General features: G+C 41.1%; 1 protein-coding gene across 4 annotated transcripts in view; it reads right to left on the reverse strand.

The window, feature by feature from the left end:
* The window catches only part of dscama (Down syndrome cell adhesion molecule a), a 117,146-nt gene that overhangs the window by 80,953 nt on the left and 11,655 nt on the right, over positions 1-24,538 (reverse strand). For all 4 annotated transcript variants that reach the window (XM_034889905.1, XM_034889903.1, XM_034889904.1 and 1 more), the window contains exons 2-3: positions 8,603-8,920; positions 8,318-8,467 (exon numbers count right to left, since the gene is read on the reverse strand). In XM_034889905.1, the coding sequence (XP_034745796.1) occupies positions 8,318-8,467; positions 8,603-8,920 (468 nt within the window). The remainder of the gene's footprint in view (positions 1-8,317; positions 8,468-8,602; positions 8,921-24,538) is intronic.

A 24,538-nucleotide genomic window follows, 5' to 3' on the forward strand; every position in this document is an offset into this window, starting at 1 on the left:
CTTGCTTGTCCATTGTTATAAGAGCCGTCGTGAGGATGTGAAACTGAGGGCCTGCATGTCATGAGTCTGCATTAAAGCTCAGGTCGTGCCGTTTTCCCCCTCTTTCTTTTGCTCACTTGCTTGACGTAAAATGCAGCACAGACAGGGATGGGGAGAGAGAGAGAGAGGGAGCGATAGAGAAAGAGAGGGGAGAGGGAGAGAGAGGGAGGCTGTGAATAGGCAGAGTGAGTGGCATGCATGGACAGCCCCTCTGTCTCTCAAAGACACTGCAGCAGCTGCATGCACGCGATAAGAGCAACCATTCACAGTCCAACCCCCCTCCCTACTCCTACACACCTACACACACAAACACAAACACAAACACACACACACACACACACACACAAATACACTCTTCTCCTCTTCCTTTCTGTGTCTCTACCACACAGGCCGATGTGCGTTTATGTGTCTATGCACAACGGCCTCCCTGCAGGTTCCTGCAAAGATGCTGAGATTTCAAGCAGCATTTGTGGCCAGTCAAAGGTCTCCCCTGCAAATCATTTTTATTTTTGTCAAAATATTCTCTGACGTCAAAGGCCAGCAGGGTTGAAAATGGATGAGGTGGAGAGGTGTGTGTGAGGGGGAATCACCTTTCTTTTTTTCTTGCTAAAAGAGAGCAACCACGTAGCGCTCGCCAGGCAGCAACACAGGTGTTTCTACAGCGCTGTGACTGATGCTCATCTAGCCGTCCGCCACATCCACCCGCTGAGTCAGATTTTGGATTTCAGTCATCCAGGTTTGCTGTGGTGATCTCACATACAAAAGACGATGGGTCAAATGCCAGAAAATCACCGTCCGATAACGACAGCAAGATGTTCTGTACTTGAGGTCCTGTCATCTTTGTGCCATGTCTGCCATCATTTGCTGTGAAGTGGGTGAGATCCTTGTCTCTGCACCAAAACTGCATCATGCATGTCACCTTGCATTCCAAAGATATTTAGGCATCATCCATGTTGTGTTGCTTCCTCCCACCCAGGCAGAAAGTGTTCTCTATGGAATAATACATACATGTATAGGTCTATGGCTGCAACTAACGATTGTTTTCATTGTTGATCCCTCTCAGCAGTCTAATGTCCAGCTTTCAGGCTTGTGCTTTACATCTTGAAACATCAAATCTTTTTTTCACTCTCCAATATATGACACATGAATATATATATCTAACCACCAGTGACTGCAACGCCAATCACTTTGATCCGACGATAACATCCAGACCCTAATCCACACAGTCCACAGAATGTCTAAGTGCCAATTAATTGGTGGCTCCTTCCACGATTTGCTCATGTTGCGCTTATAGCTAATCGGGAACTTGGCAGTGAGCCAGGCATGACCTGGCTTCCGTCCAGGTCTGGGAGCCGGGGAGAAAGCAGCCATGAGCTAGCCCTGCGCAGCGCTGAGCAGCCTGGAGAAGATGTGCCAAACTGCAGCGGCACAAAGGAGACCTCACTGTTTATCAAAGATTAAGCAGTGTTTGGTATCTCTCCCCCGACCCTGCTCCTGCCTGTGCTCATATATACACATACATATATTTGTATACATATGTATACAGGCATGCACACATAAATGGTTATTGATAAAATACAACAACTTTTAACGTATTTTTATTGTATTTAAACAACACATACACACACACACACACACAAACACACTACTACCACCTCCACACACACCCTAATTGTTCCCAGCCCCGAGAGTTTAATAAAGAACAAATTGGGGTTATTGGTGAGCAAACAGCAAAGTATGGAGGTGGGAGTGTGATCATTGTCGTGCCAGCGCAGTAAAGAGACAGAAATGGCATCAGCCAATTTAATTAGTATCTCTGTCAGTCTCTGGCTAAGACTGGAGCAGGAGAGAGATGTAGTGAGCACAGCGCTTCACAGTTAAACTAATCTAACGCTGATGTTTAACAGCGCTGCCGGACACATTTCTAACCCGCCGATAAGCATGTTATTATCACTGCAACATCATATATTCAGGCATGTGTTCTACCTGTGTTGTTGCAACTAAGCATGCATAACATTGCTTCACTGCAATGTAAGATCTGACACAATCACATTAGCATGATAGCATTCCAACCATGACTTATTAGACAGTTTTGAAATGACTACAGCTGTTGGGGGTAATTGAAGCCAAATAACAATTACGCTCTGCTTCCGGAAAGCCACTCATATTTCTATTGTGGAAGGGTGGGCCGTTTCAATTATTACATAATTTACCCACTCAAATTCACACATGTACACTAACTGTAGTAATTTTGTAATGCAGTATCTTATTTAATCTTGTTTTTTTTATTATTATTTTTTACCTTTCTAAAGCAATTTGTAACTTATTATTGTTGTATTTTTATTTACACAGTTTGATTCTATCAAGCATTAGGATTCATATCCATATCCCATTATGGCCTTGTCGTTCTTACAAAAATGGTTTACAAAAAAATAGTATATCTATCTATGCACTGATTGAAGCATACCTCACCTTTTAAGTTATATAATTTGATATTGTTTTAATTGGGCTTTTTTAGCCTGTAGCTGATCATGCTGCTTGCAACCTGCCAAGCCTTAGTGTATCCACCGTCATGTTCCCATAATGCTTTGTGGCAGCTGCAGCCAGATTCATGCACACAGGTATTGATTTTCTTCCCAGTTTTTTTTTCCTTCAGTGCAACCCTTTATTTATCTCACTAAGCCCCTGCCGCTGGGTGTGAGGAGAGAACCAGCACGCAGCCTGTGAGAGGACACAGACAATCCAACATGAGAGACGCTTTACCACATAACCTGGATTTATTTCCATGTATATGGTATTTATCTATCTCTATCTAATTTAATCCTGCTCTGTGTTGGATGCATGTGTAGGTATGCATGTGTGTGTATTTGTGCAGTCCGTCCATCCGTCCACACAAACACTCCATTCTCCACAGGCCACCTGACCCATTTTTCTGTGGGAATGACAATACTCCAGCCAATCATGGGCAGACAGAATGGCGGATGCTGGAAAAAAAGACTCTACATCCAGCCCGTCACGCGTTAGAGTCCCAACCCTGCCTGTCGACAGAGCGAGGCAGGGATGGAGAGCGAGGAAAGGAAAAAAGAGATGGAGAGAGAGAGATTGAGAGTTAGTAATCCCCTCTCTTTTATCCCCCTTACTTTCCTCCCCTCCTTCTCCCTCCACATCTCTACCACAGAGAGACCAGTAAAACCATTCCCCACCCACCCCAGCCCGCTGCTCAAGGTTGTTCTGCGCTTCCTACATAGCATGCTAAAAAAAAGGGCAAAACCGACAGCGCGCAAACTGCAAGGTAGCTTCCAACAAAAGACATTCATTATACCACACTACCTCCGGCTACAACACACAGTACATACTCTAGCAAATGATCACCTCCCTTCCTACCCTCGAGACAAATGTGTACAGTAGGCCAACAGTGAAACTGGAAAGTCACAATACATCTAAAAATACACTTTAATGCAGAAAAGCCAAGCATTTAAATGTACATTCATAACCTCTGTTTTATTTTTTTGGTGCTGCTATTTTACGTTGAAATTTGATGTTGAAACTCAACATTTGATACAGTTTAGCCAAACACTTCCGCCTCAGGACGTCTCAGGCTCGACTGAAAGCATCCATCGTGACAAAGAAAGAGTCCAAAACACACAGGTCAGCTTAGTCCATCAACTGTGCAACCCTAAGTTCACAGACATCTGCACGGCTCCACAGCAGCCCGGCTTTGTAACGGAGGAGTAAGAATGGAGCAGAAACTGAGGCCAGTGTGGAAACACATGATGACGTCCAGCAGCCTTTTGATAGGAACTCTTGATATTTACTTCAAGGGCCCATTATACACAGCCAATTAAACCAACATAGTGTGGCTGGCTCTTCTCCCTCTTGGCCATGGCCGCGGGGATGGAGACTGGCTGCAGATATAACTCCAACACACATCCCAAATGTCAACAAACATGAAAGAAGCTGTGAAATGCGCAAGCTGGCTCAGCAAATGGCTACATTGAAAGTGTTCGAGCATTCTGCAAAACCCCTCATACAACTGCCTCTGCCAGCAGCACTGGGGATTGCTTAAAAGAAGATATTAACTGGGTAACCTATAATCAGTCAGAGTTCACGAGGAAGAAATAAGTAGATGTAAAAGGCAAATTTACCCATGTAACAGTTTGCATGTGTGTGTATGAGATAGTGATGGAAACACAGGGCAAAGCATGAAAAAAAGCAACAAAAAAAAGACAAGCTTGAAACAGCGGAGGGATGAAGGAGGACTGAGCAGAGCAAAGAGAATCTGTGTGATGGCCGACGGCCCTTGTGCTTAGCTCGTGTGCTGAATGAAAAGAAGCTTCTGTGTGTTGTGTGTGTGTGTGTGTGTGTGTGTGTGTGCGTCTCTGCAGTAATGCTAGGGAGTCGGCTCCCTCCAAGCCCTACTGGTGCTGAATGCAGAGCAGGCAGCATCGGGGCCAAGGCAAATGACTACAAGGCCTCCTCAGTAACTGCAGCGCAGGCTGCACCTGGGGAACGGCCCGGCACAGCAACACAGCCGCAGACAGCCACAGGCCGCCACAGCATCCCAGAAAGCCACCCTACAGGAAGTACACCAAATCTCACCAGGCATGGTCAACTAAAGTACAAGGTTTTAGATTGAAGTGATTTTAAAATCTCCTCCTGCTGAGATATGTCAACGATAATCACTCAAAAACATAATCACAGTGATCATCTGGGATTTCTTAATTGCGGACAGTGCTACTAAACTACTAAATACAACTATAAGCCAGCCGTTTGTTTATTTAGTCTTCCACCAGACAACAGGAAACTTCAACCACATTGTTTCTCCGCTTCATTGCACCATTACCAACACCAGCCATTTCAAAACAGCACTGGCAAATTTAACGCGTAATGTGCAGGACACAGCTTCTAAGCACCATCTTAACATAAAGCCTTTGTTCATTTATTTTCTAGCATATATAACTCTCGTCTCAAATTAATTCCCGCCAATCGGTTTCCCTTTACGGCCTTAAACAAGAAGGAAAATAAAAAACAGCTGTTTCTAAAACATGCAGCTTTTACTTGTGCATTATGTGTTTCCTTACGTCCACTTTTACTCATTATTTGACTCACAGGTTTGAGTGTCCCACAACAAATCCCCTGCTGGGATGTCTTGGGTGTCAGAGTTTGCCACGACCACATGAGCATACCATGGAAGTAAAAAGGCTTTTAACTGCGCGACCACAGCAGATCGATATCTGATCAAAAACTAAATATCCACGGATAAAAGCTAAATAAAGCTATGTCACACCTTTCAACATACTACATCAAGTTTCGTAATGTTGGGAAATAAACAGCCCATCTTACTGCCTGTTTCCTTGCTGATCCCTTAAATTCTCATCCGGACCCTGAATTCTGATCATCTCTGCTGGTCAAACAGGATGCAGCAGAAACAATGGCAGAATTAGTCAAATTACTACAACATGTAACAGAGATATTGTATCGTATGTGCTCATTTTATTTTTATTGTAATACATACTCTGCATGTATATTTATACATATATTAGTTTCAATACTTGATTTTCTTAATCTTCTTATATTAAGAGAAAGTGTGGCATGCACCTACAACACCAAAACAATCTCCTTGTATGTGTAAAAAGTGTACTTGGCAGTTTTTTTCTGATTCTGAATTGAATTGATTCTAGGTGGCACCAACCATAGACAACATGTTGGAGCCAACTTCGCTATTTTCCTCCCTCCTGACTAAGGGCCTTCTTTAAGAGCCTTATTAAACAATGACATACTTCTCTCTATTGTGTCCGTAAAACATGGTGAACCAGTAAACCCATCACAATCAGACTTGGTCCTGATTGGCTGCTCTCTCTAAACAATAACCAAAATCCTCTTAATCAGGACAGCTTGCAGCTTTTACAATTGTGCATTGCCCCAACATTTCTTGATATTCCTTGAATTGCCTTGAATATAGATGTTAGTAGCAAATGATACACAACTGCTTCCATAGTTATAGCCACAGCCCAGAGAGACTGGTTATTGTTTACTTAGTCATTTATTAGGACAACGTGATTCATAAGCCCTAGAATCTAGATTATAGTTGTACATTCGTGGCCAACAAGAGTTTAGCCTTATCCTGGTTCGACACATTTAGTTACGCTTAGGCACAGAATAGAATACAAAACCATATCTATATCTATATCATGATATATCTTTATTAACCCTTGTGTTGTCTTCCCCTCGACCATGAAAGTTTTTGTTTTTCTGGGTCAAAAATAATTCAAATTTGTCTTTTTTCATTTATTTTTTATTGATGCTTTTATCCCTTTTTTCAATGTTCTTTTGTCACTTTTCCCATGTTATATATATATATATATCACTTTCTGCTTTTCCCCCATGTTTTTTAACATTTTTTTCAACGTTCTTTTTTTTTCTTTTTTCAAATGCTATGCTATTGAATTGCTGATCATTTGTTTTCCTTGTGTGGAGCGTTGCAGGGTACCTCCACGTTATTTCTTTTGACAATTTGGTTTAACAAAAACCCAAATTTCTGATATAGAAACTTTTAAAACGGGTCAAATTTGACCCAAGGACAACAGGAGGGTTAACAAACGGTTTGATTTAGTTTAGCACTGTAATTAGAAAACTTTGTCCAGTTCAGTAAATTAATTAAACATGTTCCTAAAGCGCATCAACTTGTTAGAAAGTTTTCTTGATATAGATGTAAGGAGAAATACAAAAGACAAATGAAACTGGCCAACGAACTGGATATTTTCAACAGTGGTTCTGTTAAAATCCCAGACCCTGATAAAACCACTAGGCCACACAGCTACACTGCACTGTTCCTTTTATTGGATGTCCTGACTGAATGCATTTTTCTATCCTAATTTTCCATTTTTTTTTCTCCTAATGGACACCAGGCTTCTTTAAGTGGTGCTTTGTTAATCTAACCTGCAACAACACAAAAAGGTCTACGTCCAGTGAGACTTACAGAGGGCCCGTCTGACGGCTGCTGCACATCATGCTCCACCTTCCCCAACTAAAAAAACAGCTCAATTATTCATGGTAAAGACAGAAAAGCTACATTTCACAAAGTTTTTTGTTTAAAGTCTCAGTCTTGATATTATTTCTATTCATTAAAGATTAAAATGTCGAAGCTCGGTCATCGAGATGCGGGGTTAAGCCATCTTGCAGCGAGCTGTCAGTTAGTGTGCACACAGACTCGCAGACATGGACACACATAGTGCACTTAAAATGTGTGTAGTAGAGGATAAGGGGAGTGGACGGTGCGTCAGTAGGATGCGTGCGCTGAGACGTGAATAAAGACCATTTGCTCCTGGATTCATGGGCTTCCGTCATCCATTATTTAGCATGGAGAAGAGCGGTGGATTGGTGGCTGGATGATTTTTCTGACAGCGTTTACATGGCTGATGGCTACAGATGTGACGAATTTTACGGCTCAAGATAAACACTTTGTTTTGACAGTTTTTTTCCTCTTAAAGATCCAGCATTGGAAAATACTCAGTTAAAAGATGCAGCCATACTGTTAAACTCATAACAATTCAGTTATGAGTTCAAAAAGTCCAAACATGCAAACGTATTCAAAATGAAAAACCCTACAGTATAAATTGTGTTTGCACATACCCATATCTGAAAACACGCTTGCGGCAAATCCATTTATGGACAATTAAGGGATTGCTATAGATTTCAACATGGCCGAGTTCGCCTCAGCGGACAAATGTGAAACGTCAACAAAACAAAAAAAAGAGTCGCTAGCCAGCAATTGCCCTCCATCCAAAAGTAAAATGACATTAGCTCTTGTCTATTGAGTTTGCTAAATGTCCCACATAAAGTGAATTTGCCCCCCAGGGCTGGGAAACAATCACGCAGGCGAGCGTTCCATTTAAGTGATTTGAATGATCGGAGTGCTGCAGTGCTTCCTATCAACCAGAGAAATGGGTCAATACACTGAGACTAAGTGACATGGCTGGCAGCCTGCTCTCTCGTGGAAGACCGGGCAGAAGAAAAAAGAGCGGGACCTCACTGTCATTGGGTCAGACAGACAAGGATACACACACACGCACATTGAACTGGCTAGCTGGTACTAGCAAGGCCTTTGTGTAGGTTCATGGCAGAAGATCTGTACAGTTAGCTCAGCCCACACACACCTCTGCTGTCACAGGGCTCATCACAACTCAGCACAGACGTCAACAAGAACCATCAGATACTTAACACTGATGCCAAATTTTAAACCATAATTGTTGAGGTGGACTTTGAACTTTTGACTTACTTTCAGCGTTGATTGACATTGTGTCTTTCTCCCAGGAAACAACAGTGATGTAGGCCTCCACTGAGGCAGGGATAATGCACTTGAAGACCGCCACATTGCCTCTCATGGCTTTCTGGTCCTCCACCCGGACAGTGTAGGGCTCTCGTAGGACTGGGAGGAGGGAGACAGAGAGGTGTTGTGTATAAGACGGAAAATTCCTAATACTGAACTAAGACATAAGCTGCTTCTCATAATAGACTGCAACAAAGCAACAAAGTGTAGACATTGATGAGCAGAGAAACTGACCAGCCTTAATGTGGACATCTTGGCTCCTGATTCTCCCTGAGGGGTTCTCCGCTGTGCAATAGTAGGTGTTGTCGTGGATGAGCTTGCTAAAGCTGGAAGGGGGGATGTGGAAGATCTGAAGGGTGCCATTGGGGTGCACATGGCGGATCCCTGGCACATCATAGATCTCCTCGCTGGTGGCCAGGTACCAGCGCAGTGAGATAGGGGGCACGCCTGCGGCGGAACAGGGCACCGATGTCCCTGTGGTGCTGGCAAACACTACCTCTTGCACAGATGCATTGACAAAATATAAGCTGGAACGTAGATCTTCACAGAAAACTGCATGGAGAGAAATGAGAACAGAAACAGAAATGTTAGACAAGCTTTTTTTTATTTTCTATGGCAGATGTTTTAAAATAATTAAACTAACAATCTCTTCCCGCTATTGTTAAACCTCACCACACACCAGAATAACTATCATATCTGACACACTTGTGGTATCCTGCATTGTTTTTGTATTTAGATATGTAGGCCGAGTGGGTTTTTCTCTGATTGACCATTGTGTTTCACTGCAGTAGAGGGAGGTTGCGGGAGGGTGTCTCTTGTTGTCTCTAAAAAGACATTGCAGCAAAGCTCGGGGAGAGCAGCTATGGATGTGTAATAACAGAGCAAGTAGAGCACCGCACCTGCTTTCACAACACGCATGTCTGTAGCCACACCCTTCGTCTAAAAACGTGCACATCTGTGAACACTAGAGCTCAAACGATTCATCCACTCGACCCCCAGAAAAGGTACCTATTTGGTACCTAACACTCTCTGGTTCCAGCTTCTTACATGAAACCATTTTTCTCTTTTTAAATGATTGTAACCTGAACATTTTGGGGTTTTGGACCGTTAGTCAAACCAAAAAAAGTATGTGAAAGTGGGTTGGGTTTGGGGAAGTTGTGAGTGTATTTTTTTACACTACATTTTGACTGTTAATAAGCTAATCGATTAGTCAAGTAACCGACTGATCTGCAGACTTATCAGCCCTTCAGAACACCAGTGTACCGCTGTAGTTGTACATCAACGGGAACCCCAGCTAGTCTATTGTCTTTACCCTACATTCATTTTGCAAGGGCGCACCGCCACAAGTCCATAAACATCAGAGAACTCACCGCATTCACTCTGTTCAAAAAACATCTGAAAAACTGGTTCATAACACATCAGACATGTGAGAATTAATAAGAAAATGTATCTTCCCTCAACCCAACCGTGCTGCCACTTGTGTCTCTGCTGTGTCAATGTGTAGCATATATTTATATATATTTTTTTAACCCTATTGTCTGTATTATAGCAAACTTGTACACTGTATTTATCAACAGGATTTGAAGAGTTATATCTGTTTCACTGATTTTATATCTGTCTTGTTCACCGTAATCTTCTCATTGTTTTTTTTTATTTTAAGATCTGTTTAGGGACAACGGATGAAAAATAGCCTTTTGGCTAATTCTGGTGCATTTGCAACATTGTTAATCAACGTACACTGTTCTGTCAAATAAATTAATAAATTAATAACTGAACGAAGCAACTGGCTGTGGTTAGTTCATGTCTGTAACAGCAGGTCAGTCAAGTTTTTGATCTAACCTGATTAAAGTCAGTTAAACGGGTAAAGTGAACATAATGTCAGTAGACTAACGGTTACAAAAAGGCTTTGTAGTAAAACAACACGCCAACGTGCTAACGGGTGCGGTGATTTTGTGTCTTTAACTGAGCTAGACTGGAGAATATTCGATTAAAACAGATCAATGTTGCTGTTTTTCCCTTGTTCTTCTATGTGAAGTTTGCTGTAAGTCTTGTCATGTTTTATGTGGAGTGAGCACAGTCTCAGACTACGCTTAATAAATAGCTTAATAGCCCAAATGTTATGTTGTAAGGAAACAAAAGACAGAATTAATAGGCCAACCAGCTTAAGGAGTGACACATTTTCCTTTTAAAAAAGTGTAGCGAAGGATCCAATGCTTAATATTAACTAATAAATATATAAAGGAAAGTGTTAAATACAACACCCATCCGCCAGACACACACACACACACACGCACACACACACATATAGACATCCACAATTCTTTTTGCACAAACTGAAATGCTCAAAGGGCAATCACAACCCAACAGAGTTCTCGGAAATCCAGTGAGGTTTTGTTGACAGTGGCCAGGGGTCTTTTTCTATTAATAGAGGCATTTCTTGACAAATTCACTGTATGTAGGGGCATATCATTATCATTCAAGCTTTAGTAATCATTCTAAACAACAATAGTACTGGCAAGGAGTAGCTGCTCACAAGATATTTTGGTGTTTCCGAGGTTTTGGTCTTGCTCTTCTATAACACAGTTGATACATTCCCTCTTGACAAACTAATTTGCATCTATGCTTTCATCAGAATTAAAAGCTGTCGTAGCTTCCGTTCCCTTCAAAAGGTTTCCTCTTGGATCTACAAAAAGGTGATCTATCATTGTAACAATTATATTGTTGCTGTGGTGTCCAACACTCACTGAGAATCAGTTTCCATAATTACAATGAGGACATTGGCAAACAAATGAGCCTAAAAGCTGGTAGGCAGTCAATATGTCATGTTTATCTACACAGTATTCAGCCATTGGTGTTTCCAAGTCATCTTAACTAATAAAGCAAGTCAATGTGATGCGATGTACTTCCCCTGTAGTAAGTTACTGTGCTGGATACAAACTGACAATGCAACTCTATGCTTTAATGGACAACCCACACTGCTGGCACCGTTCCAGCATATGTATACTGGCTGGATCCCAAAGACGGGTGAAGGCCTTTTTTATATATTTCCTGTTGTTTGAGTTGTAGGGAAAATAAACAGTTATAACAGTAGATAACAGCAGTAGCATATAACACTTCTCGAGGATTCTTTCTGTACTATTGATGTAGTTCATATCTGTATCTGTCTGAACAATCTCAAATGTCTCCACACTTTCATTTTTTCTTTACTTGCCATTGGTTTTATCATGCCAGTTATTTAGCATCATATTTTGTTGTTTGTTATGGACTTTTTATTCATGTTGTGTTTTTGTATCTGCATTGAGTCAGATTTCAAACCATCTGCATTGATTGGAAAGCACTTTAAATCAACTTCTGTTTTAAATGTGCTATATAAATAAAGATGACTTGACTTCATGATGGACAGGTAACTACAGTAAATCAATCATTATCTCTAAAGGTGCCAGCACATCCAACCACAATGGTTTTGTAGCTATTGGTTTTAAGAGAAAAAGGCAAAAACAATCCATGGTAAACAGTTAACCCTTGCCCCATCATTGTAAAACATCCATTACGATATTATCTGTTCAACATATAAATATAAATATATACCTTTTAAGAACGTGCATGTTATTCTCTTACCTTTTTTTTCCACCAGTCCTTTCATCTATACCAATTTATGAATGAATTGCTTAGATCTGCGGACCTTCACATAGACATAATGTAGATGAGTTAGACTGTGTGTCAGTTCCACTTGCATTAAAACGATCAGCTCGGTCTGTGTGCGATCTTATATTACATTGTTGATTTGGGGAAAAAAATGTAATTCGGATTGTATCTACCTGGGCGTGTCTCAATCTACCTGGGTGGGGGTGCCCAAGTAGAACCTATGGGAACCAATCACACTCATGGGCCCAAAGGTGAAGCAGTGTCTACTATAGCACCGATATCACTTAAGATATATTAGCTATTAGGCTGGTGAGTAAAGCATTATGCTTTAAAAGATTAGATCTGACTGAGCTTTGTCTTTATAAGGACAATGACAGATTGTTAATACAATGAAAAATTAACAATGTGGCTAGTTGGAGGAATCACAATTTGGAAAGAGTTGAGTTTGATGCAGCTGAAATACTACAAATGATGGGGGGCCGAGCTGAAAGGCTTCAGTGTGGCAACCGTGTATGTCCCAGATAAGCAAAGCAAGGACTGTTAAGTAGATTCATGCTTGTTTATTGAAATCAGCTACAGTATGAAGTTCTATGAACAGCCACTGCCAGCCACTAACTGTACATATTCAGGCGTCTCCACTGTATCGCCACAGTCTGTGCGCCGTCTAACGTGGGCTCTCCTGCCGCCAGACTGCCTGTGTGCGACAGCTGCCAATCCCCCCTCCCCGGAGACCAGAGAACATTTTAGCGCTTCATAAATTCCTAATGACTGCGCTCAAATCACCGGCCACTTCCACCCACTGGTCGTTCAACCTGTTACGACAAACAAACACCGCGGAGTACACATGTTTCCGCACATTTCTAGCTGCACTCACTTCACACATGCAGTACTCTCAGGGCCAGGCCTGGAGGTGTTGAAAGGCAAGCAGCTGTAGTTGTCTACAGCTACAAGACTGTAGTTTCTCATCCAAGAGGAGGTAAAAATGGAAAAGGAGCCATGGCACACGTCAGTTCTAGGGGATTTTTTTTTAAATTGATTGCCAGTTGCTAAAACCTAAACATCAATTACTACAATACACTGGTCGTTGGATGGAAAGTCAAACACTGAGGTTTCATTTTACCAATAAATGAGTAACCTGACAACGGTGAGGAACAAGTGGGCTTGGCAACCCACACATACTTGTGTGGAGGTATAAGGTTGTATTTTCTGTGTGATTTGTGACAGTCTATCCTGTTTTCAATCAATGAAATCAATCAATCATTTTTTTTTGTCACATGAAATTGTATGAGGTTAGTCTGGCTATAACCAAACCAATCAATAGATTTGAGATTGAGCGTTGGTCTGGGGAATCTGCTCTGTATTTTCTAAACACAAGAGGCGTGACTGACGGCCATAGTTAAAATCACTCTGTACGCAATTGGGTAGTCCTTCAACCAATCAGACCAACACTCTGGGTGACTTAGAAGCAACAGCGGCATCAATTGGTTGTTGGTTACTGGGTTTGTTGAATGTAAACAAGAAGCTGCTTGGTTGCTTCTCTATTGTCACTGTGTTGAACCCACCCTTAGGTAGATAAGACAGTTTCTGATTGGTTCCTGCAAAATTGTGAACTGAAGCAGGAGAGTTAAACGTGCAGGTTTCCAGACCAAGCTTCAGGTCGAAATCAAATCAGCAGAGTGGGCGGGGTTTACCAAATCTAGTACAAATTCCAGTAAAATGCAATCCAATCAGCTCCTTCAACTTGTGCATGCTTCATCATAAATAAGAATATGGTCGTCAGATCTGCAAAACAACCGTTTCTGCAAAACAACGCACAGATTAATAACCTTCACCTTTTATCTTTCTGTCATCAGGTGACTGGAATCAAATTTCAACAGCTAGATGATTACTAACTGGGCTCCTCTTAAACAAACCATTCAGCTTGGACGGTTCCTTTAAATTATGTTGGTTACTGAGCGTGGGTCCATACTAAGCATCAACCATCAAATAGACAAATTACTTTCATCACATTTTCTTTTTTCCTCCAAATGATACTGATTTGATTGACACACTTTTTTAATTTGGCTGCATTGATGCAGTACAAAGCCTAAAAATCCAAGAGACAAGGCAGAAAAAAGTCCAGTTTAATGGCTCACTACCCATAATGGTACATAAAGAACTGATAAAGGGTTATGGTAATGGAAAAACACAGAGTAACAGCTTGTCAGTGGCTTTCTCGAGTAGGAAAATCTGCCATCAAGATGATCATAAAATCTCAGCATCTGTTATGATTAGCAGGGAGCTAGACTGGGACTATTTGATTCATCAGCAGATGACTAGTTCACCACAATTTAGCCTGGTTCATTTGGCTCCAAAACGGTCATATTGGCTCTTGTCATCTGCATTGAATTACATAACATTACATTACATAAAACTCCAGACAACAAGTAGTTTAGTACAGTTTTTAAGTAAGCAAAACTACAAACAGCCATATGAAAGTGCTGCTTTTTAATTTTTTTGTCTGAGGTGCAGTTGGAAGAGATGTTTTTAGGCTTTGTCGCATGATCTGTAGGCTTTCACACATCCTGATGTCAATGTCAATGATGTCAATATATACTGTACGTATATATGCAGTATATACAGTCTTCTATATAGTAACTGATTGTTTAATTTGAAATTTGAAACATTCACTGTCACAAACTGTCTAATGTAAAAGCTTTTCTTAGTTCAAAATATAATTAAAATATGTGAAAACATACAGAAAATATGATGCAAACTGTGATGCATGCTAAAATAAAATGTAAAAAAAATTGACCATTTGTGTGCTTTGCATTTGAGAATATTTAGACTCAGGCTGTAAATATTTCTACAGTAAATTAAGTACAAATGTGTCCCAGTCACTGGGTTGGCATGCAGTAATCAGTTGTATACCTGTGTTCTAGTATTTCATACTACTGTAATGTTATACTGCATTTCTGAAATTGTAGAGTTAATCTTATAAAGTCATATTTTGATTCAAAAACAGCTCTTTTCTTTTAGCTTAAAGGAAGAAATGTAAAGCTACTACTTACAGTATATTTCTACCTGAATATATCATATAATAAAGCTGTTTTGTATTTTGACCCCACTTTAGAAAAACAATAAAAAGATATAGCAAGTCTCAACTGACTCTAAATAAAAGCAGTGTAACTGACGATGGTGGAACCAGAAGAGTGTCATGGTGGCTGCAGTAGCTGACACCAAACCAGGACAAGCAGCCATCATGAAGCCTCTGGTCTGAGCGTGTTTTGAGAAGAGGGGCTGCCTCATGAACGCTTTGCACCAAGTAAAAAAAAATATTAAGTCATAAAAAAATTGAGACCCCCACCACCAACTCCACCTCCATTTCTGGGTGGCTGATTCCTTAAGATTAGAACGCTTTGATGGACGCAAAACCCTGCCAGATCCCAACAGTTCAGATAGATACCGTGGGAATGCATTTATTTTTCAGCGCAGTGCCAAGGAAAACAGTGAAGGCGGGGTTTAAGAGGGGAGGCGGGAAAGCTGGAAAAGCACTCCCGACAGTGACCCGCAGGCTGCTATTAACAGAGAGAGACTGGGAGAGAATGCAACGGAAAGGAAAAGAATAGGAGATGCAGTAACAGAGGTCGAAAGTCCATCCCAGGTGTATCCCACAGCCTCCTTCACATGATTACTTTCTTTGTACCTTTTCTCTTCTTTCGCTTACTTCCTAGCTCTGTCTGTATTCCTTTCTAACCTCCATCTCCCCTTCACGCTCCCCTGACCCCGTCTCTCACATTCTGACCTGCTACACCTTTACATGAGGATGCAGGTGCAAAAACAAACAAGAGAGGAAGTCGCACTGCACTCAGCTGCCCGCTGACTTATTCTGCTGATCTGTATTAATCATCCACTGGACCTTCAACAGTCCCCTGCATCTGAAAAACAGCACAGTCTAAAATCTAGGGGTCAGGAAAAAAAATTGATTCATGTATGTGTTGTGATTTTTTGGCGGCGATTTTTTAAAATTGATATCTTTTTATTTACCTAAATATTTTCTGTTTCTCCGTACCGACATATCCTTTTCCAGCCAAACAGAGCAAAAGGAGAAAATGCAAAAAAAAAATCGTTTTGTGTTCTTCTTTACAAATGAATTATTCTTAGAAAACAGTTTTTAGAAATGTCTCATGAAATATTGTCTCCAGAAGTGTATTATTCAACTTTTACTATTAATACTATCGAATGACAATACTTCTAGAATCGCAAAAAACGAAAATCATAATACACATATAATCAGCGCCCATGTATTCTGAAAGAATCAAATCAGGACAAAAGCTTATTGTTCCGGCCAAGGGAAAATCCAAGTGCTGTATGTATGAAGAACAACAAATACACATACATACATTTGGCTGTTTCCTGGTTAAAGAGTAAAAAGTGCTGTTAGGTAAAGAGGTTTGATTTAATAATAAATCCTCCTTAATGAAACATTGGCCTGTTTGGACTAAGGCTTCTCCCTCTAAGTTGTTTTGGTATTAGTCAACTAAGATTACCTCTGTTGATTTCCTTAGACAAGAAAAAGTTAGACGAGACAATGAGCAGATCTCTGGTAAACACAGGATTTGAAGCGCCCATATTAGGCTCATTTTCAGGTTCACAATTGTATTTTGAGGTTGTACCACAATAGGTTTTACAAGGTTTCATTTTCATAAAACACCATATTTTTGTTGTACTGCACATTGCTGCAGATCCTGTTTTCACCCTGTGGGTAGGTCTCTGTTTTAGCAACAGTGTGAGACATCTCACTTCTATACTATCTTTGTTGGGAGCTGCACATGCGCATCAGCTAGGTAAGATCCCATCAGCTAGATAACTCTTTCTCCAACTTTGACTTTGGGCACTTGTGGTATACCTCCAGAACAGGGACATGGAAGTAGTTCTTTTGGAGATGAGAATGAGCTAGCATGCTAGCGCTAGCATGTGCTACGGCTAGCAAACCTTGTCTCGGCTAGTGACGTAGGCAGCCATGCAGATTCTCAACAGCTCACCTGGAGACTGAAGGCAGAGGACATTCAGAAACCGTATCTCCCTCAAAACAGCATCAATAGCTTTGAGTATTAGAAGACCAAGAATGTCTTTAGTCGAAGACCCCAAACGTTAACATTGTGTCCAAAAATGCATTCAAATCATGTGAATCGTTGTGTCCCTAATGTGGACACTCCTTGGAGTTTATTTCCTTTAACTCTTCACTGTGACTAATAAAGCAGAAAAATTATGGAACAGAATAAGTATTTTGGGTATTTATTATATGAATATTTCGTTGTAAATCAATAGCAGAAGACAAACCATCCCAATTTATTATAATGCTGCTTGCTCGCAAGCAAAGGAGACAGTAAGTGGGTGGTTGTTGGCTGCCATCAAGTGTGTTTATGTACAACACCGTTACATAACAATCTCATTAACGGCTGTCATGAAATAGTAAGATGTAAAAAATACAAACGCACATCTCAGAGATGTGTAACGCATTGTTGTTGCAGACTGAAGAGGAGTATTTGTGCGGATCTATTGATAACACTGGGAACACAGGAGCAAGATCAAAACGAGAGCAGGCAGAATTTTAAACTGAGGGATGAAAGATTTATTTGGACCCTATCAATAGTCGGTCGGCCGTCAGCCTGGCTTTGTGGACAAAGCTTCAAACACAAAGGGATTATGTCTTCTTAAAAGGACAATTCTGGTGCAAACAGGTTAATAACCAACTGTATGTGTACCTACAAAAGGCATGACCAGTCGAACAGCAAACGTCGGGCAACCAGTAACCCAGTAACATGGCTCTAACACAGCGTTTGTGGTTTGACTGGTCACACCTGTTTTCCATGATGGCGCCCGCGTGTAAACATGAACGCTACTGTCTTTATAATCTATCTTTTTAACAAAATGCTTTGGTTTACATGTGGTACAATTTTGAGCCTTTTTAGTGGTATAAAATAGCGATTTACCCCATGCACTGAAAGCTAGCGTTAGCCGCTAGCGACCAGTTTGCGATAGCCTATTTCAAGCTAGCGACACTTTCCATTAGCACGAAAACAGATCCCAGACAACGGTCAACTCGGTACACATAACGTATGGTATTCCTAGGGCCATTTTCTGCTAGAATTGTCTTTTAAGATGTTGCAACTGATTATTGAGTAGAATTGAAAACTATGATTGGGCTTTCCTGCCTTTTATTTAAAGTTCCTTCTCGTGTCCTGAGATTTTGGACAAAGCAAGTTGTTGCATTTGTATCTTATATTTAATTCCTCAAATACACAAACTGTTCAAATCATTAAAGTCATACTATCTCGGCCTTCTTCCTTACACACCTCCTGTTACAATATTATGTTGAAGACCGACGCACTCCCATGCCTATGATGACCAAACACACACACACACGCAGGAACACACACACACACACACGCCAAAACCACAAAAAGGAAAAAGTGATATCGTTCAATTATGAATCCCACACATGTATAATAGATGCACTCTCTTTTTTCCCTATGTTTTTGGTCTTGGCAGGGCTCAGTGGAGGGGCAGGAATCGTGTGTGTGTGTGTGTGTGTGTGGGGGTGGCCTGTTGGGTTAGTAAAGTGGGTCCCTTCTTCTCCATGAGTGAAATAATGCTTGGCACAGTCCCAGATGTCAGCACCTATTGGTGGCAGGGCCTGCTGAAGCCTCTGATCGTGGATTGCAGGTGACTCCCAATGCAATCGTCCCATTGTGGAGCCTCCGCTGCTGCATTTGGAGCTGAAGGGCACCAGACACGCTTCGGTCAAGGAGAGTGCATGCGGTCGTGTCAGAGGGATGTGGGGGGATGAGCGTTAATGTCTAGGAGCCCACAAACATGGAGGCTGACAAGGGCTTAGTTGACAGGTAAAACAGTGAGGAGTAGTAGTAATGTTGCTGCTTTAGCCTGCCGCCATTACAGAGAACGTTGTGAGAACAGGTGCTAGTTGCAAAGATACTTAATACTGTTCCTATTCCAGAAGAATGAACAAACAAGCCTTTCATGCCTTCTACTGTGTGTTCAGTAAGACCTGTGAACCACCACTCTGACAATGGCCATCATTGGTAGCGTCCAAATCTCCAAGCAATTTATTTAAGTAAATGTCTGATCAATACAGGTCCAGCTAACGCACAACATAAATAGGCCTATGCATTAGCCTGTGCATTAGCGCACTGATGTGTCAGGGGCTTTTTGCTCAGGCTGTGTTTTCCTCAGCCAAACACCATTAATCAACCTCAGATGAATGTGTCCGGGAGCTTCTTGTTGAAATGACAAAAAACAAAAAAACATTAATGCATTGGTTGAATGCTTTGTTTTCTGCAACATTTTTCTGATATTCACCCTTTCTCCTATGATTGTATCCCGTTGAAATAGCTAGTAGCCACAACATGTCTGCCCTGCACAATGCCCATAGGCGGAGTTTGACATTCGAGCCAGGGGGGGAACACAGCACATATGCACAAAACAGACTAAATAACATATAAAACATGTATGTTTATTTTTAAAGTAGTAAAGTAACAATTTAACAAATCACCCTTATGAAATCCAATTGCGTCGCGGCTGTCTCGATACACATAGACGGTGGTAGAAACGGAGTGCAATCACACCATAAACGTTAACACGTGTTAAGAAAAAAAATCCTCTCCACTTCTTTTTTTAAACAAAGTGGAATAAAATGTGTAAAAGTCCAACTCTATTCAAAATGCACAATCAATTGGTAATCCGACAGCAAATGGATGTACATGGCCTCAAGGCAACTTTTATTTCAACGTTGGCAACTTGTACAGACTAGTGCAACAGTCATTTTTGTTTTCTAGACACTTGTCACATGACCTGGTGTCCTGGAGAAACAAAGTTTTTTTACAAAAGCCATATATGAAATCAGATGTATTACCTCCCACCATGTTAGATAGCTAGATAGATAAATAGATAGATATTTATTTATTCAATGATGAATGTAAAATGGGAAATTACAGTGTTGCAGCAGCAAAATCAGTCCCACAACACAGAATATAAGCTATAAATGAAATACTAGGATACAATGTACATATTTACAATATACATGAAGTATGAATAAATACAAAAACAAATAATTGAATATATAAAAGCTGAGAATACAAAAATGTGCAACTGCTTAAATTGTATGATTTATTATATGGCTATGATAAAATGTTTTGAACATTTAACAGATTTATATAATATCTGGTCATGCCAGACATAATTATTCCACTCATTTCTGAAAAAATTACCTGTTTCTGCCCTACCCCTTTACCCAACCCCCCTCCCTACACAAACATTAGAGTCCAGTTGGCTCCGAGCCACAGTGTGGCCTTCACCAGGTCAGAGTTCTCTGTGGTTGCTATAGTGGGCACCGGGGCATCAAGACATTAAGGCAACTCCACTGGGCCAAACAAGCACTGAGCCACACTGACAGTTCATGGCAGGCGATGCAGGTAATTAAGGCAGAGCTCTGCAGAGAGCGCCTAGGGAGGGGAGAGTGGGGGCTGGGGAATTGCAAAAGGGGGAGGGTTAGGGAGGGGTCGAGATGAGGTCTAGGACAGGACGGTTTCTTGATGACAGTGAGTAAGCATCCTTGCCCCCCTTCACCCCCACCTCCTCCACCCCCTCATCTCCTGGCCTAGGGGCTTACACAGTATTTGGTAAAGAGAAGTGCGGCTCTGATCCGAGATGCACAGATCGGAGAACAGGGTCCCCTCGCTCTCCCAAATCACCGGCTCCCATTTTGCCCTCATGAATAATGTTGAGCAGTGCGCTTAGTGGCATGCAGCCGCTATGTAAAACCAATGATACCCTCCTCTGATGTCAACTCTCCGGAGGGCGAGACGAGAGTCACTGTGGAATGGGTTAGTTGATGCATATGAACGCTCATTTACATGAGCGCCAGCAGGAGGGAAGGGAGTTCCCATGTAATGGGTACTTTGAAGACCTTAATCAGTTAAATCACCAAGGTGGAAATGGGTAAATACTACAAATCGACTGAGACAGATTGAGAAAGAGAGAAATGAAAGAGAGAGAGAGAGCGCTAAGGAGTCAAGAGGAGAACTTGTGTAAATAAGTAAACAAACTCTAGCTAGTGCTACTGAAGCTAATATGCAAAGGCACAACAAGAGAAATGAGGTAAAACCACCATATGAGACATTCATAATGCTTCATTATGCTTCGTAAGTGACACAGCATCGAAATGACAGGATGCTTCCGTCGAAGCAACTTTTAATATTATTTCACATGAATATAAAAGTGTGAGTCAGAGGTGGATGTAGACTCTACTAAATCAATCTCTGATTCCCACTTTGATATTCTGGAGCCACATAAGTTAGCTCACATTACAGAGCCAATTAAAACATGTAGCAAACATGTTTCCTTTGTCATCTTCTGACATTAAGCTAATCTGGGCTACGGCAATGGACTCAATGAAAGCCATGCTAGGGGCATGCCGGTCAGTCAGTCCACCACTTTTATCCAGACTGATATAACTATTGGATAGCTGCGAAGGTGAACCTGAAAATAAATAGGGCTGTGATGATTACCGCTTCACTGCAACACCGCGCCGACATGACCCTGACGTGGTGAAGAAATCATCACCATTGACCGTCACTTCTGGTGTTGGAGAGTTTAGTTTTTTTCTGCTGAAAGTTACATGAGTGCTTATGTTGTTGGTGATATTAAATACGGTATAAAAAGCACGGTAATCATTGTTTAGTTATCATTATTGGCTGTGTTCTCTCTTGTGTTTAAGGAATTTTGGAGATTCCTGCTTTGCACCAAGGGGACAGACAATCTATATGTGTGTCTGATTATTATTTATTATATCTAGTTGTGATAGCCACAGATATTGTTCAATTAAATAATACCACCATGAACTTTACACTGCATGAATTAACCAAGTTTCTCTATCCACATAGCTTAAATCGACAAAACACCCTGTTTTAATTTCAGCCTGCATGTGTGTTTTTGGAGCTTTAACATTGTTAATACAAAGCAACCTCTATCTTGTAGAGAAAGTTAGTGAACTGCACTGTGGCCTCCATGAAACACTTTTTTAAAATCTTGATTGACAAAAGAGCTTTCTGAACCTTTTGTGAAAAACTTCAAAGGAATGGAGACTACGCGGCGTGGCTGTAAATGACAGTGAAAGGCGGTGAAAGCTCGGACTGAGCTGAGAAGGAAAACTGTACTGCAACACATGTCTTTCGGTTTATACAAGGTGTTCATTCTGTTACTGTCAAAAATAGTTTGGTGCCTAAAATGCCAAGCCGCTGGTTTAATGGTTTAAGACGCTATCTGCAACGTGTTGTTTTAACACTTGAGCCAGATATTACATATTAATTATTGAGCCTTAGATGCTGATTTTGCACCTTCTTTTCTTTTGAACAGAGCCAGAGTAGTTGTTTCCAGTGTTTCTGCTAAGCTAAGCTAACAGCTGCTGGCAAAAGGTTCATACGTATTTACAATACAGACATGATGACATGTCAAACCTCTCATATATAGTAACTCTTAAAAAAAAAAAAATCTAATAAGTGTATTTCTTGTATACTTTTCCTTTGGTTGAGCATTTTTAAATGTTCCCTTCTGCGTTTATATAACTATAAATTACAGAACTAAAAGATCAATGGCAACATTTTAGTTCTAGTCTTGTCATTGAACACTGTGCTGGAGTACATTTTTAGTTAGAGCTGTTAGTTATTGACTTTCTTGTCTGAGTACTTGACTCAAATTTGTATGTAATATAGCTATCGCAGTACAATACGCACTGGGCATGCTTTCAGAGAGTGGAAGAGAGGCATTATTTCTGTTTCAGTAAAAATCCTCCCACCTCTGCAACTGTACTGTCAAGTGCAACTCTGACTGAGCTGACAGACAGAGAGAGGGAAAGCGGCGGTGGATCTCAGGTGAGCAGAGAGGGAGGACATTAAACCCAGCAGGGAGGGATAAACCGAGAGATTATCTGAAGGAGGAAGGCTGACAGCTTGAAGATCATCTACATTATACCACAGTACAGCACAGGAGCCTATAGCCAACATCGAGCTATAATGTAGAATAATTCTAAGTTTGAATAGAAATCGGAGGAGAGTTATAGGTCATTTCTCCTGGGAGAGGTGCAACAGGGAAGCAGTGCAGCAGGGCACGAACTGATGTGACACCTATTGAATTTTGCTTTAAAGTAAATTACAATTTACACTCTGTTGTTATTACACACATTACACACAGGGCTGAATTACATACAAATGCTCAAGAACCTATACATGCTTTAAATGGAGAGATGTCAGAGTGTGGGGGGGAGGGGGGGGCTGCCCATTATTGTGAACTTGTATGAAAAGTTCCTAATGACTAATCTGTTTTTTCTTAAATTGTTATTCTTTTTAATAAATACATTTTATTTGACATACTGTACAACAGAGGGCAAGTGGTGACAAAACATGTTGACATGAAAGACTGCAATGCAACATGGGTGGTGAGCAACCCACGGGCCAAGAATGTGAATAAGAAATGTTTAATGTAATTTTTTTTAGCACTCAGGTGATGTGTTCATGTCTGCCAGATGTGGGTCCATTTTGACAGACAGACAGAAAACATTTTGGTGGAGGATGAACTGGGAACTTAAAAGGCATTTCTTGTATTTCATGAAATCCAAAACAGACCAAGAGAAAGCAATGCTCTCATGTTTCTGTCCGAGCGGTGCACTTGAACCATGCAAGGCACCTCACCCACCATCACAGTGTGTGGGATATGAGAACTCTGCTTATATAACAAACACACACATATTTCAGCTTCCTTGGGCCTTGTTTAAGGCTTTGAACCATTAATCCATGCTGTGGAAGCAGTGAGATGCTGCACTCATAAATGAACCACTTGGATAAGAATTTACTATTCTAGAATACATTATCAATGAAATGCGAAAAGGCACCAGCCGACTACATTCCTTCGGTAGTGCAAAAATTCAACATAGAGGACATTATTAAGAAAAATAGTTTTTGTCTGCCCGAGGTTTCTGCCTCAAGTAAGTGTTTCCTTGCCGCCATTGCAATATGTGCAACGCTCTTTGGGGAATTGTTGGGTCTCTGTAAATTCTAGAGTGTGGTCTAGAGTGTCCTGTTAAGATTTAACATTATAAATCAAATTTAAGTTATCTATCGCCCAGCTCTACCTACATCCAAATCACAGTGGTGTTAATTTGGCAATCTTGCATTAGCAAATTGCTACACCAGAATCTATGTATTTGAATCACATTAAAAGACAGGAGACATTGTTGAATGCTTTTCTTCCTTTGGATCTGTAATAGGCTGCAGAAGTGATGGCTGTGTTGTTCTGCATCATCTCGAGGTGGTGAAAATAAAAGCCATTTGCAGGAGGGAAACAAAGAGGCAAAATAAGCAGTTGATAGTGGAGGGCAAATCAAAGTCCTGGGGTTAAATGGGATTGTGGGTCAGATGACTAGACATCGTTGCCTTTCCGCCAACAGCCATCCCCCCATCCCCCCCATCC

This window comes from Etheostoma cragini, chromosome 13 (genome assembly GCF_013103735.1).
Source record: "Etheostoma cragini isolate CJK2018 chromosome 13, CSU_Ecrag_1.0, whole genome shotgun sequence".
Taxonomy (NCBI): domain Eukaryota; kingdom Metazoa; phylum Chordata; class Actinopteri; order Perciformes; family Percidae; genus Etheostoma; species Etheostoma cragini.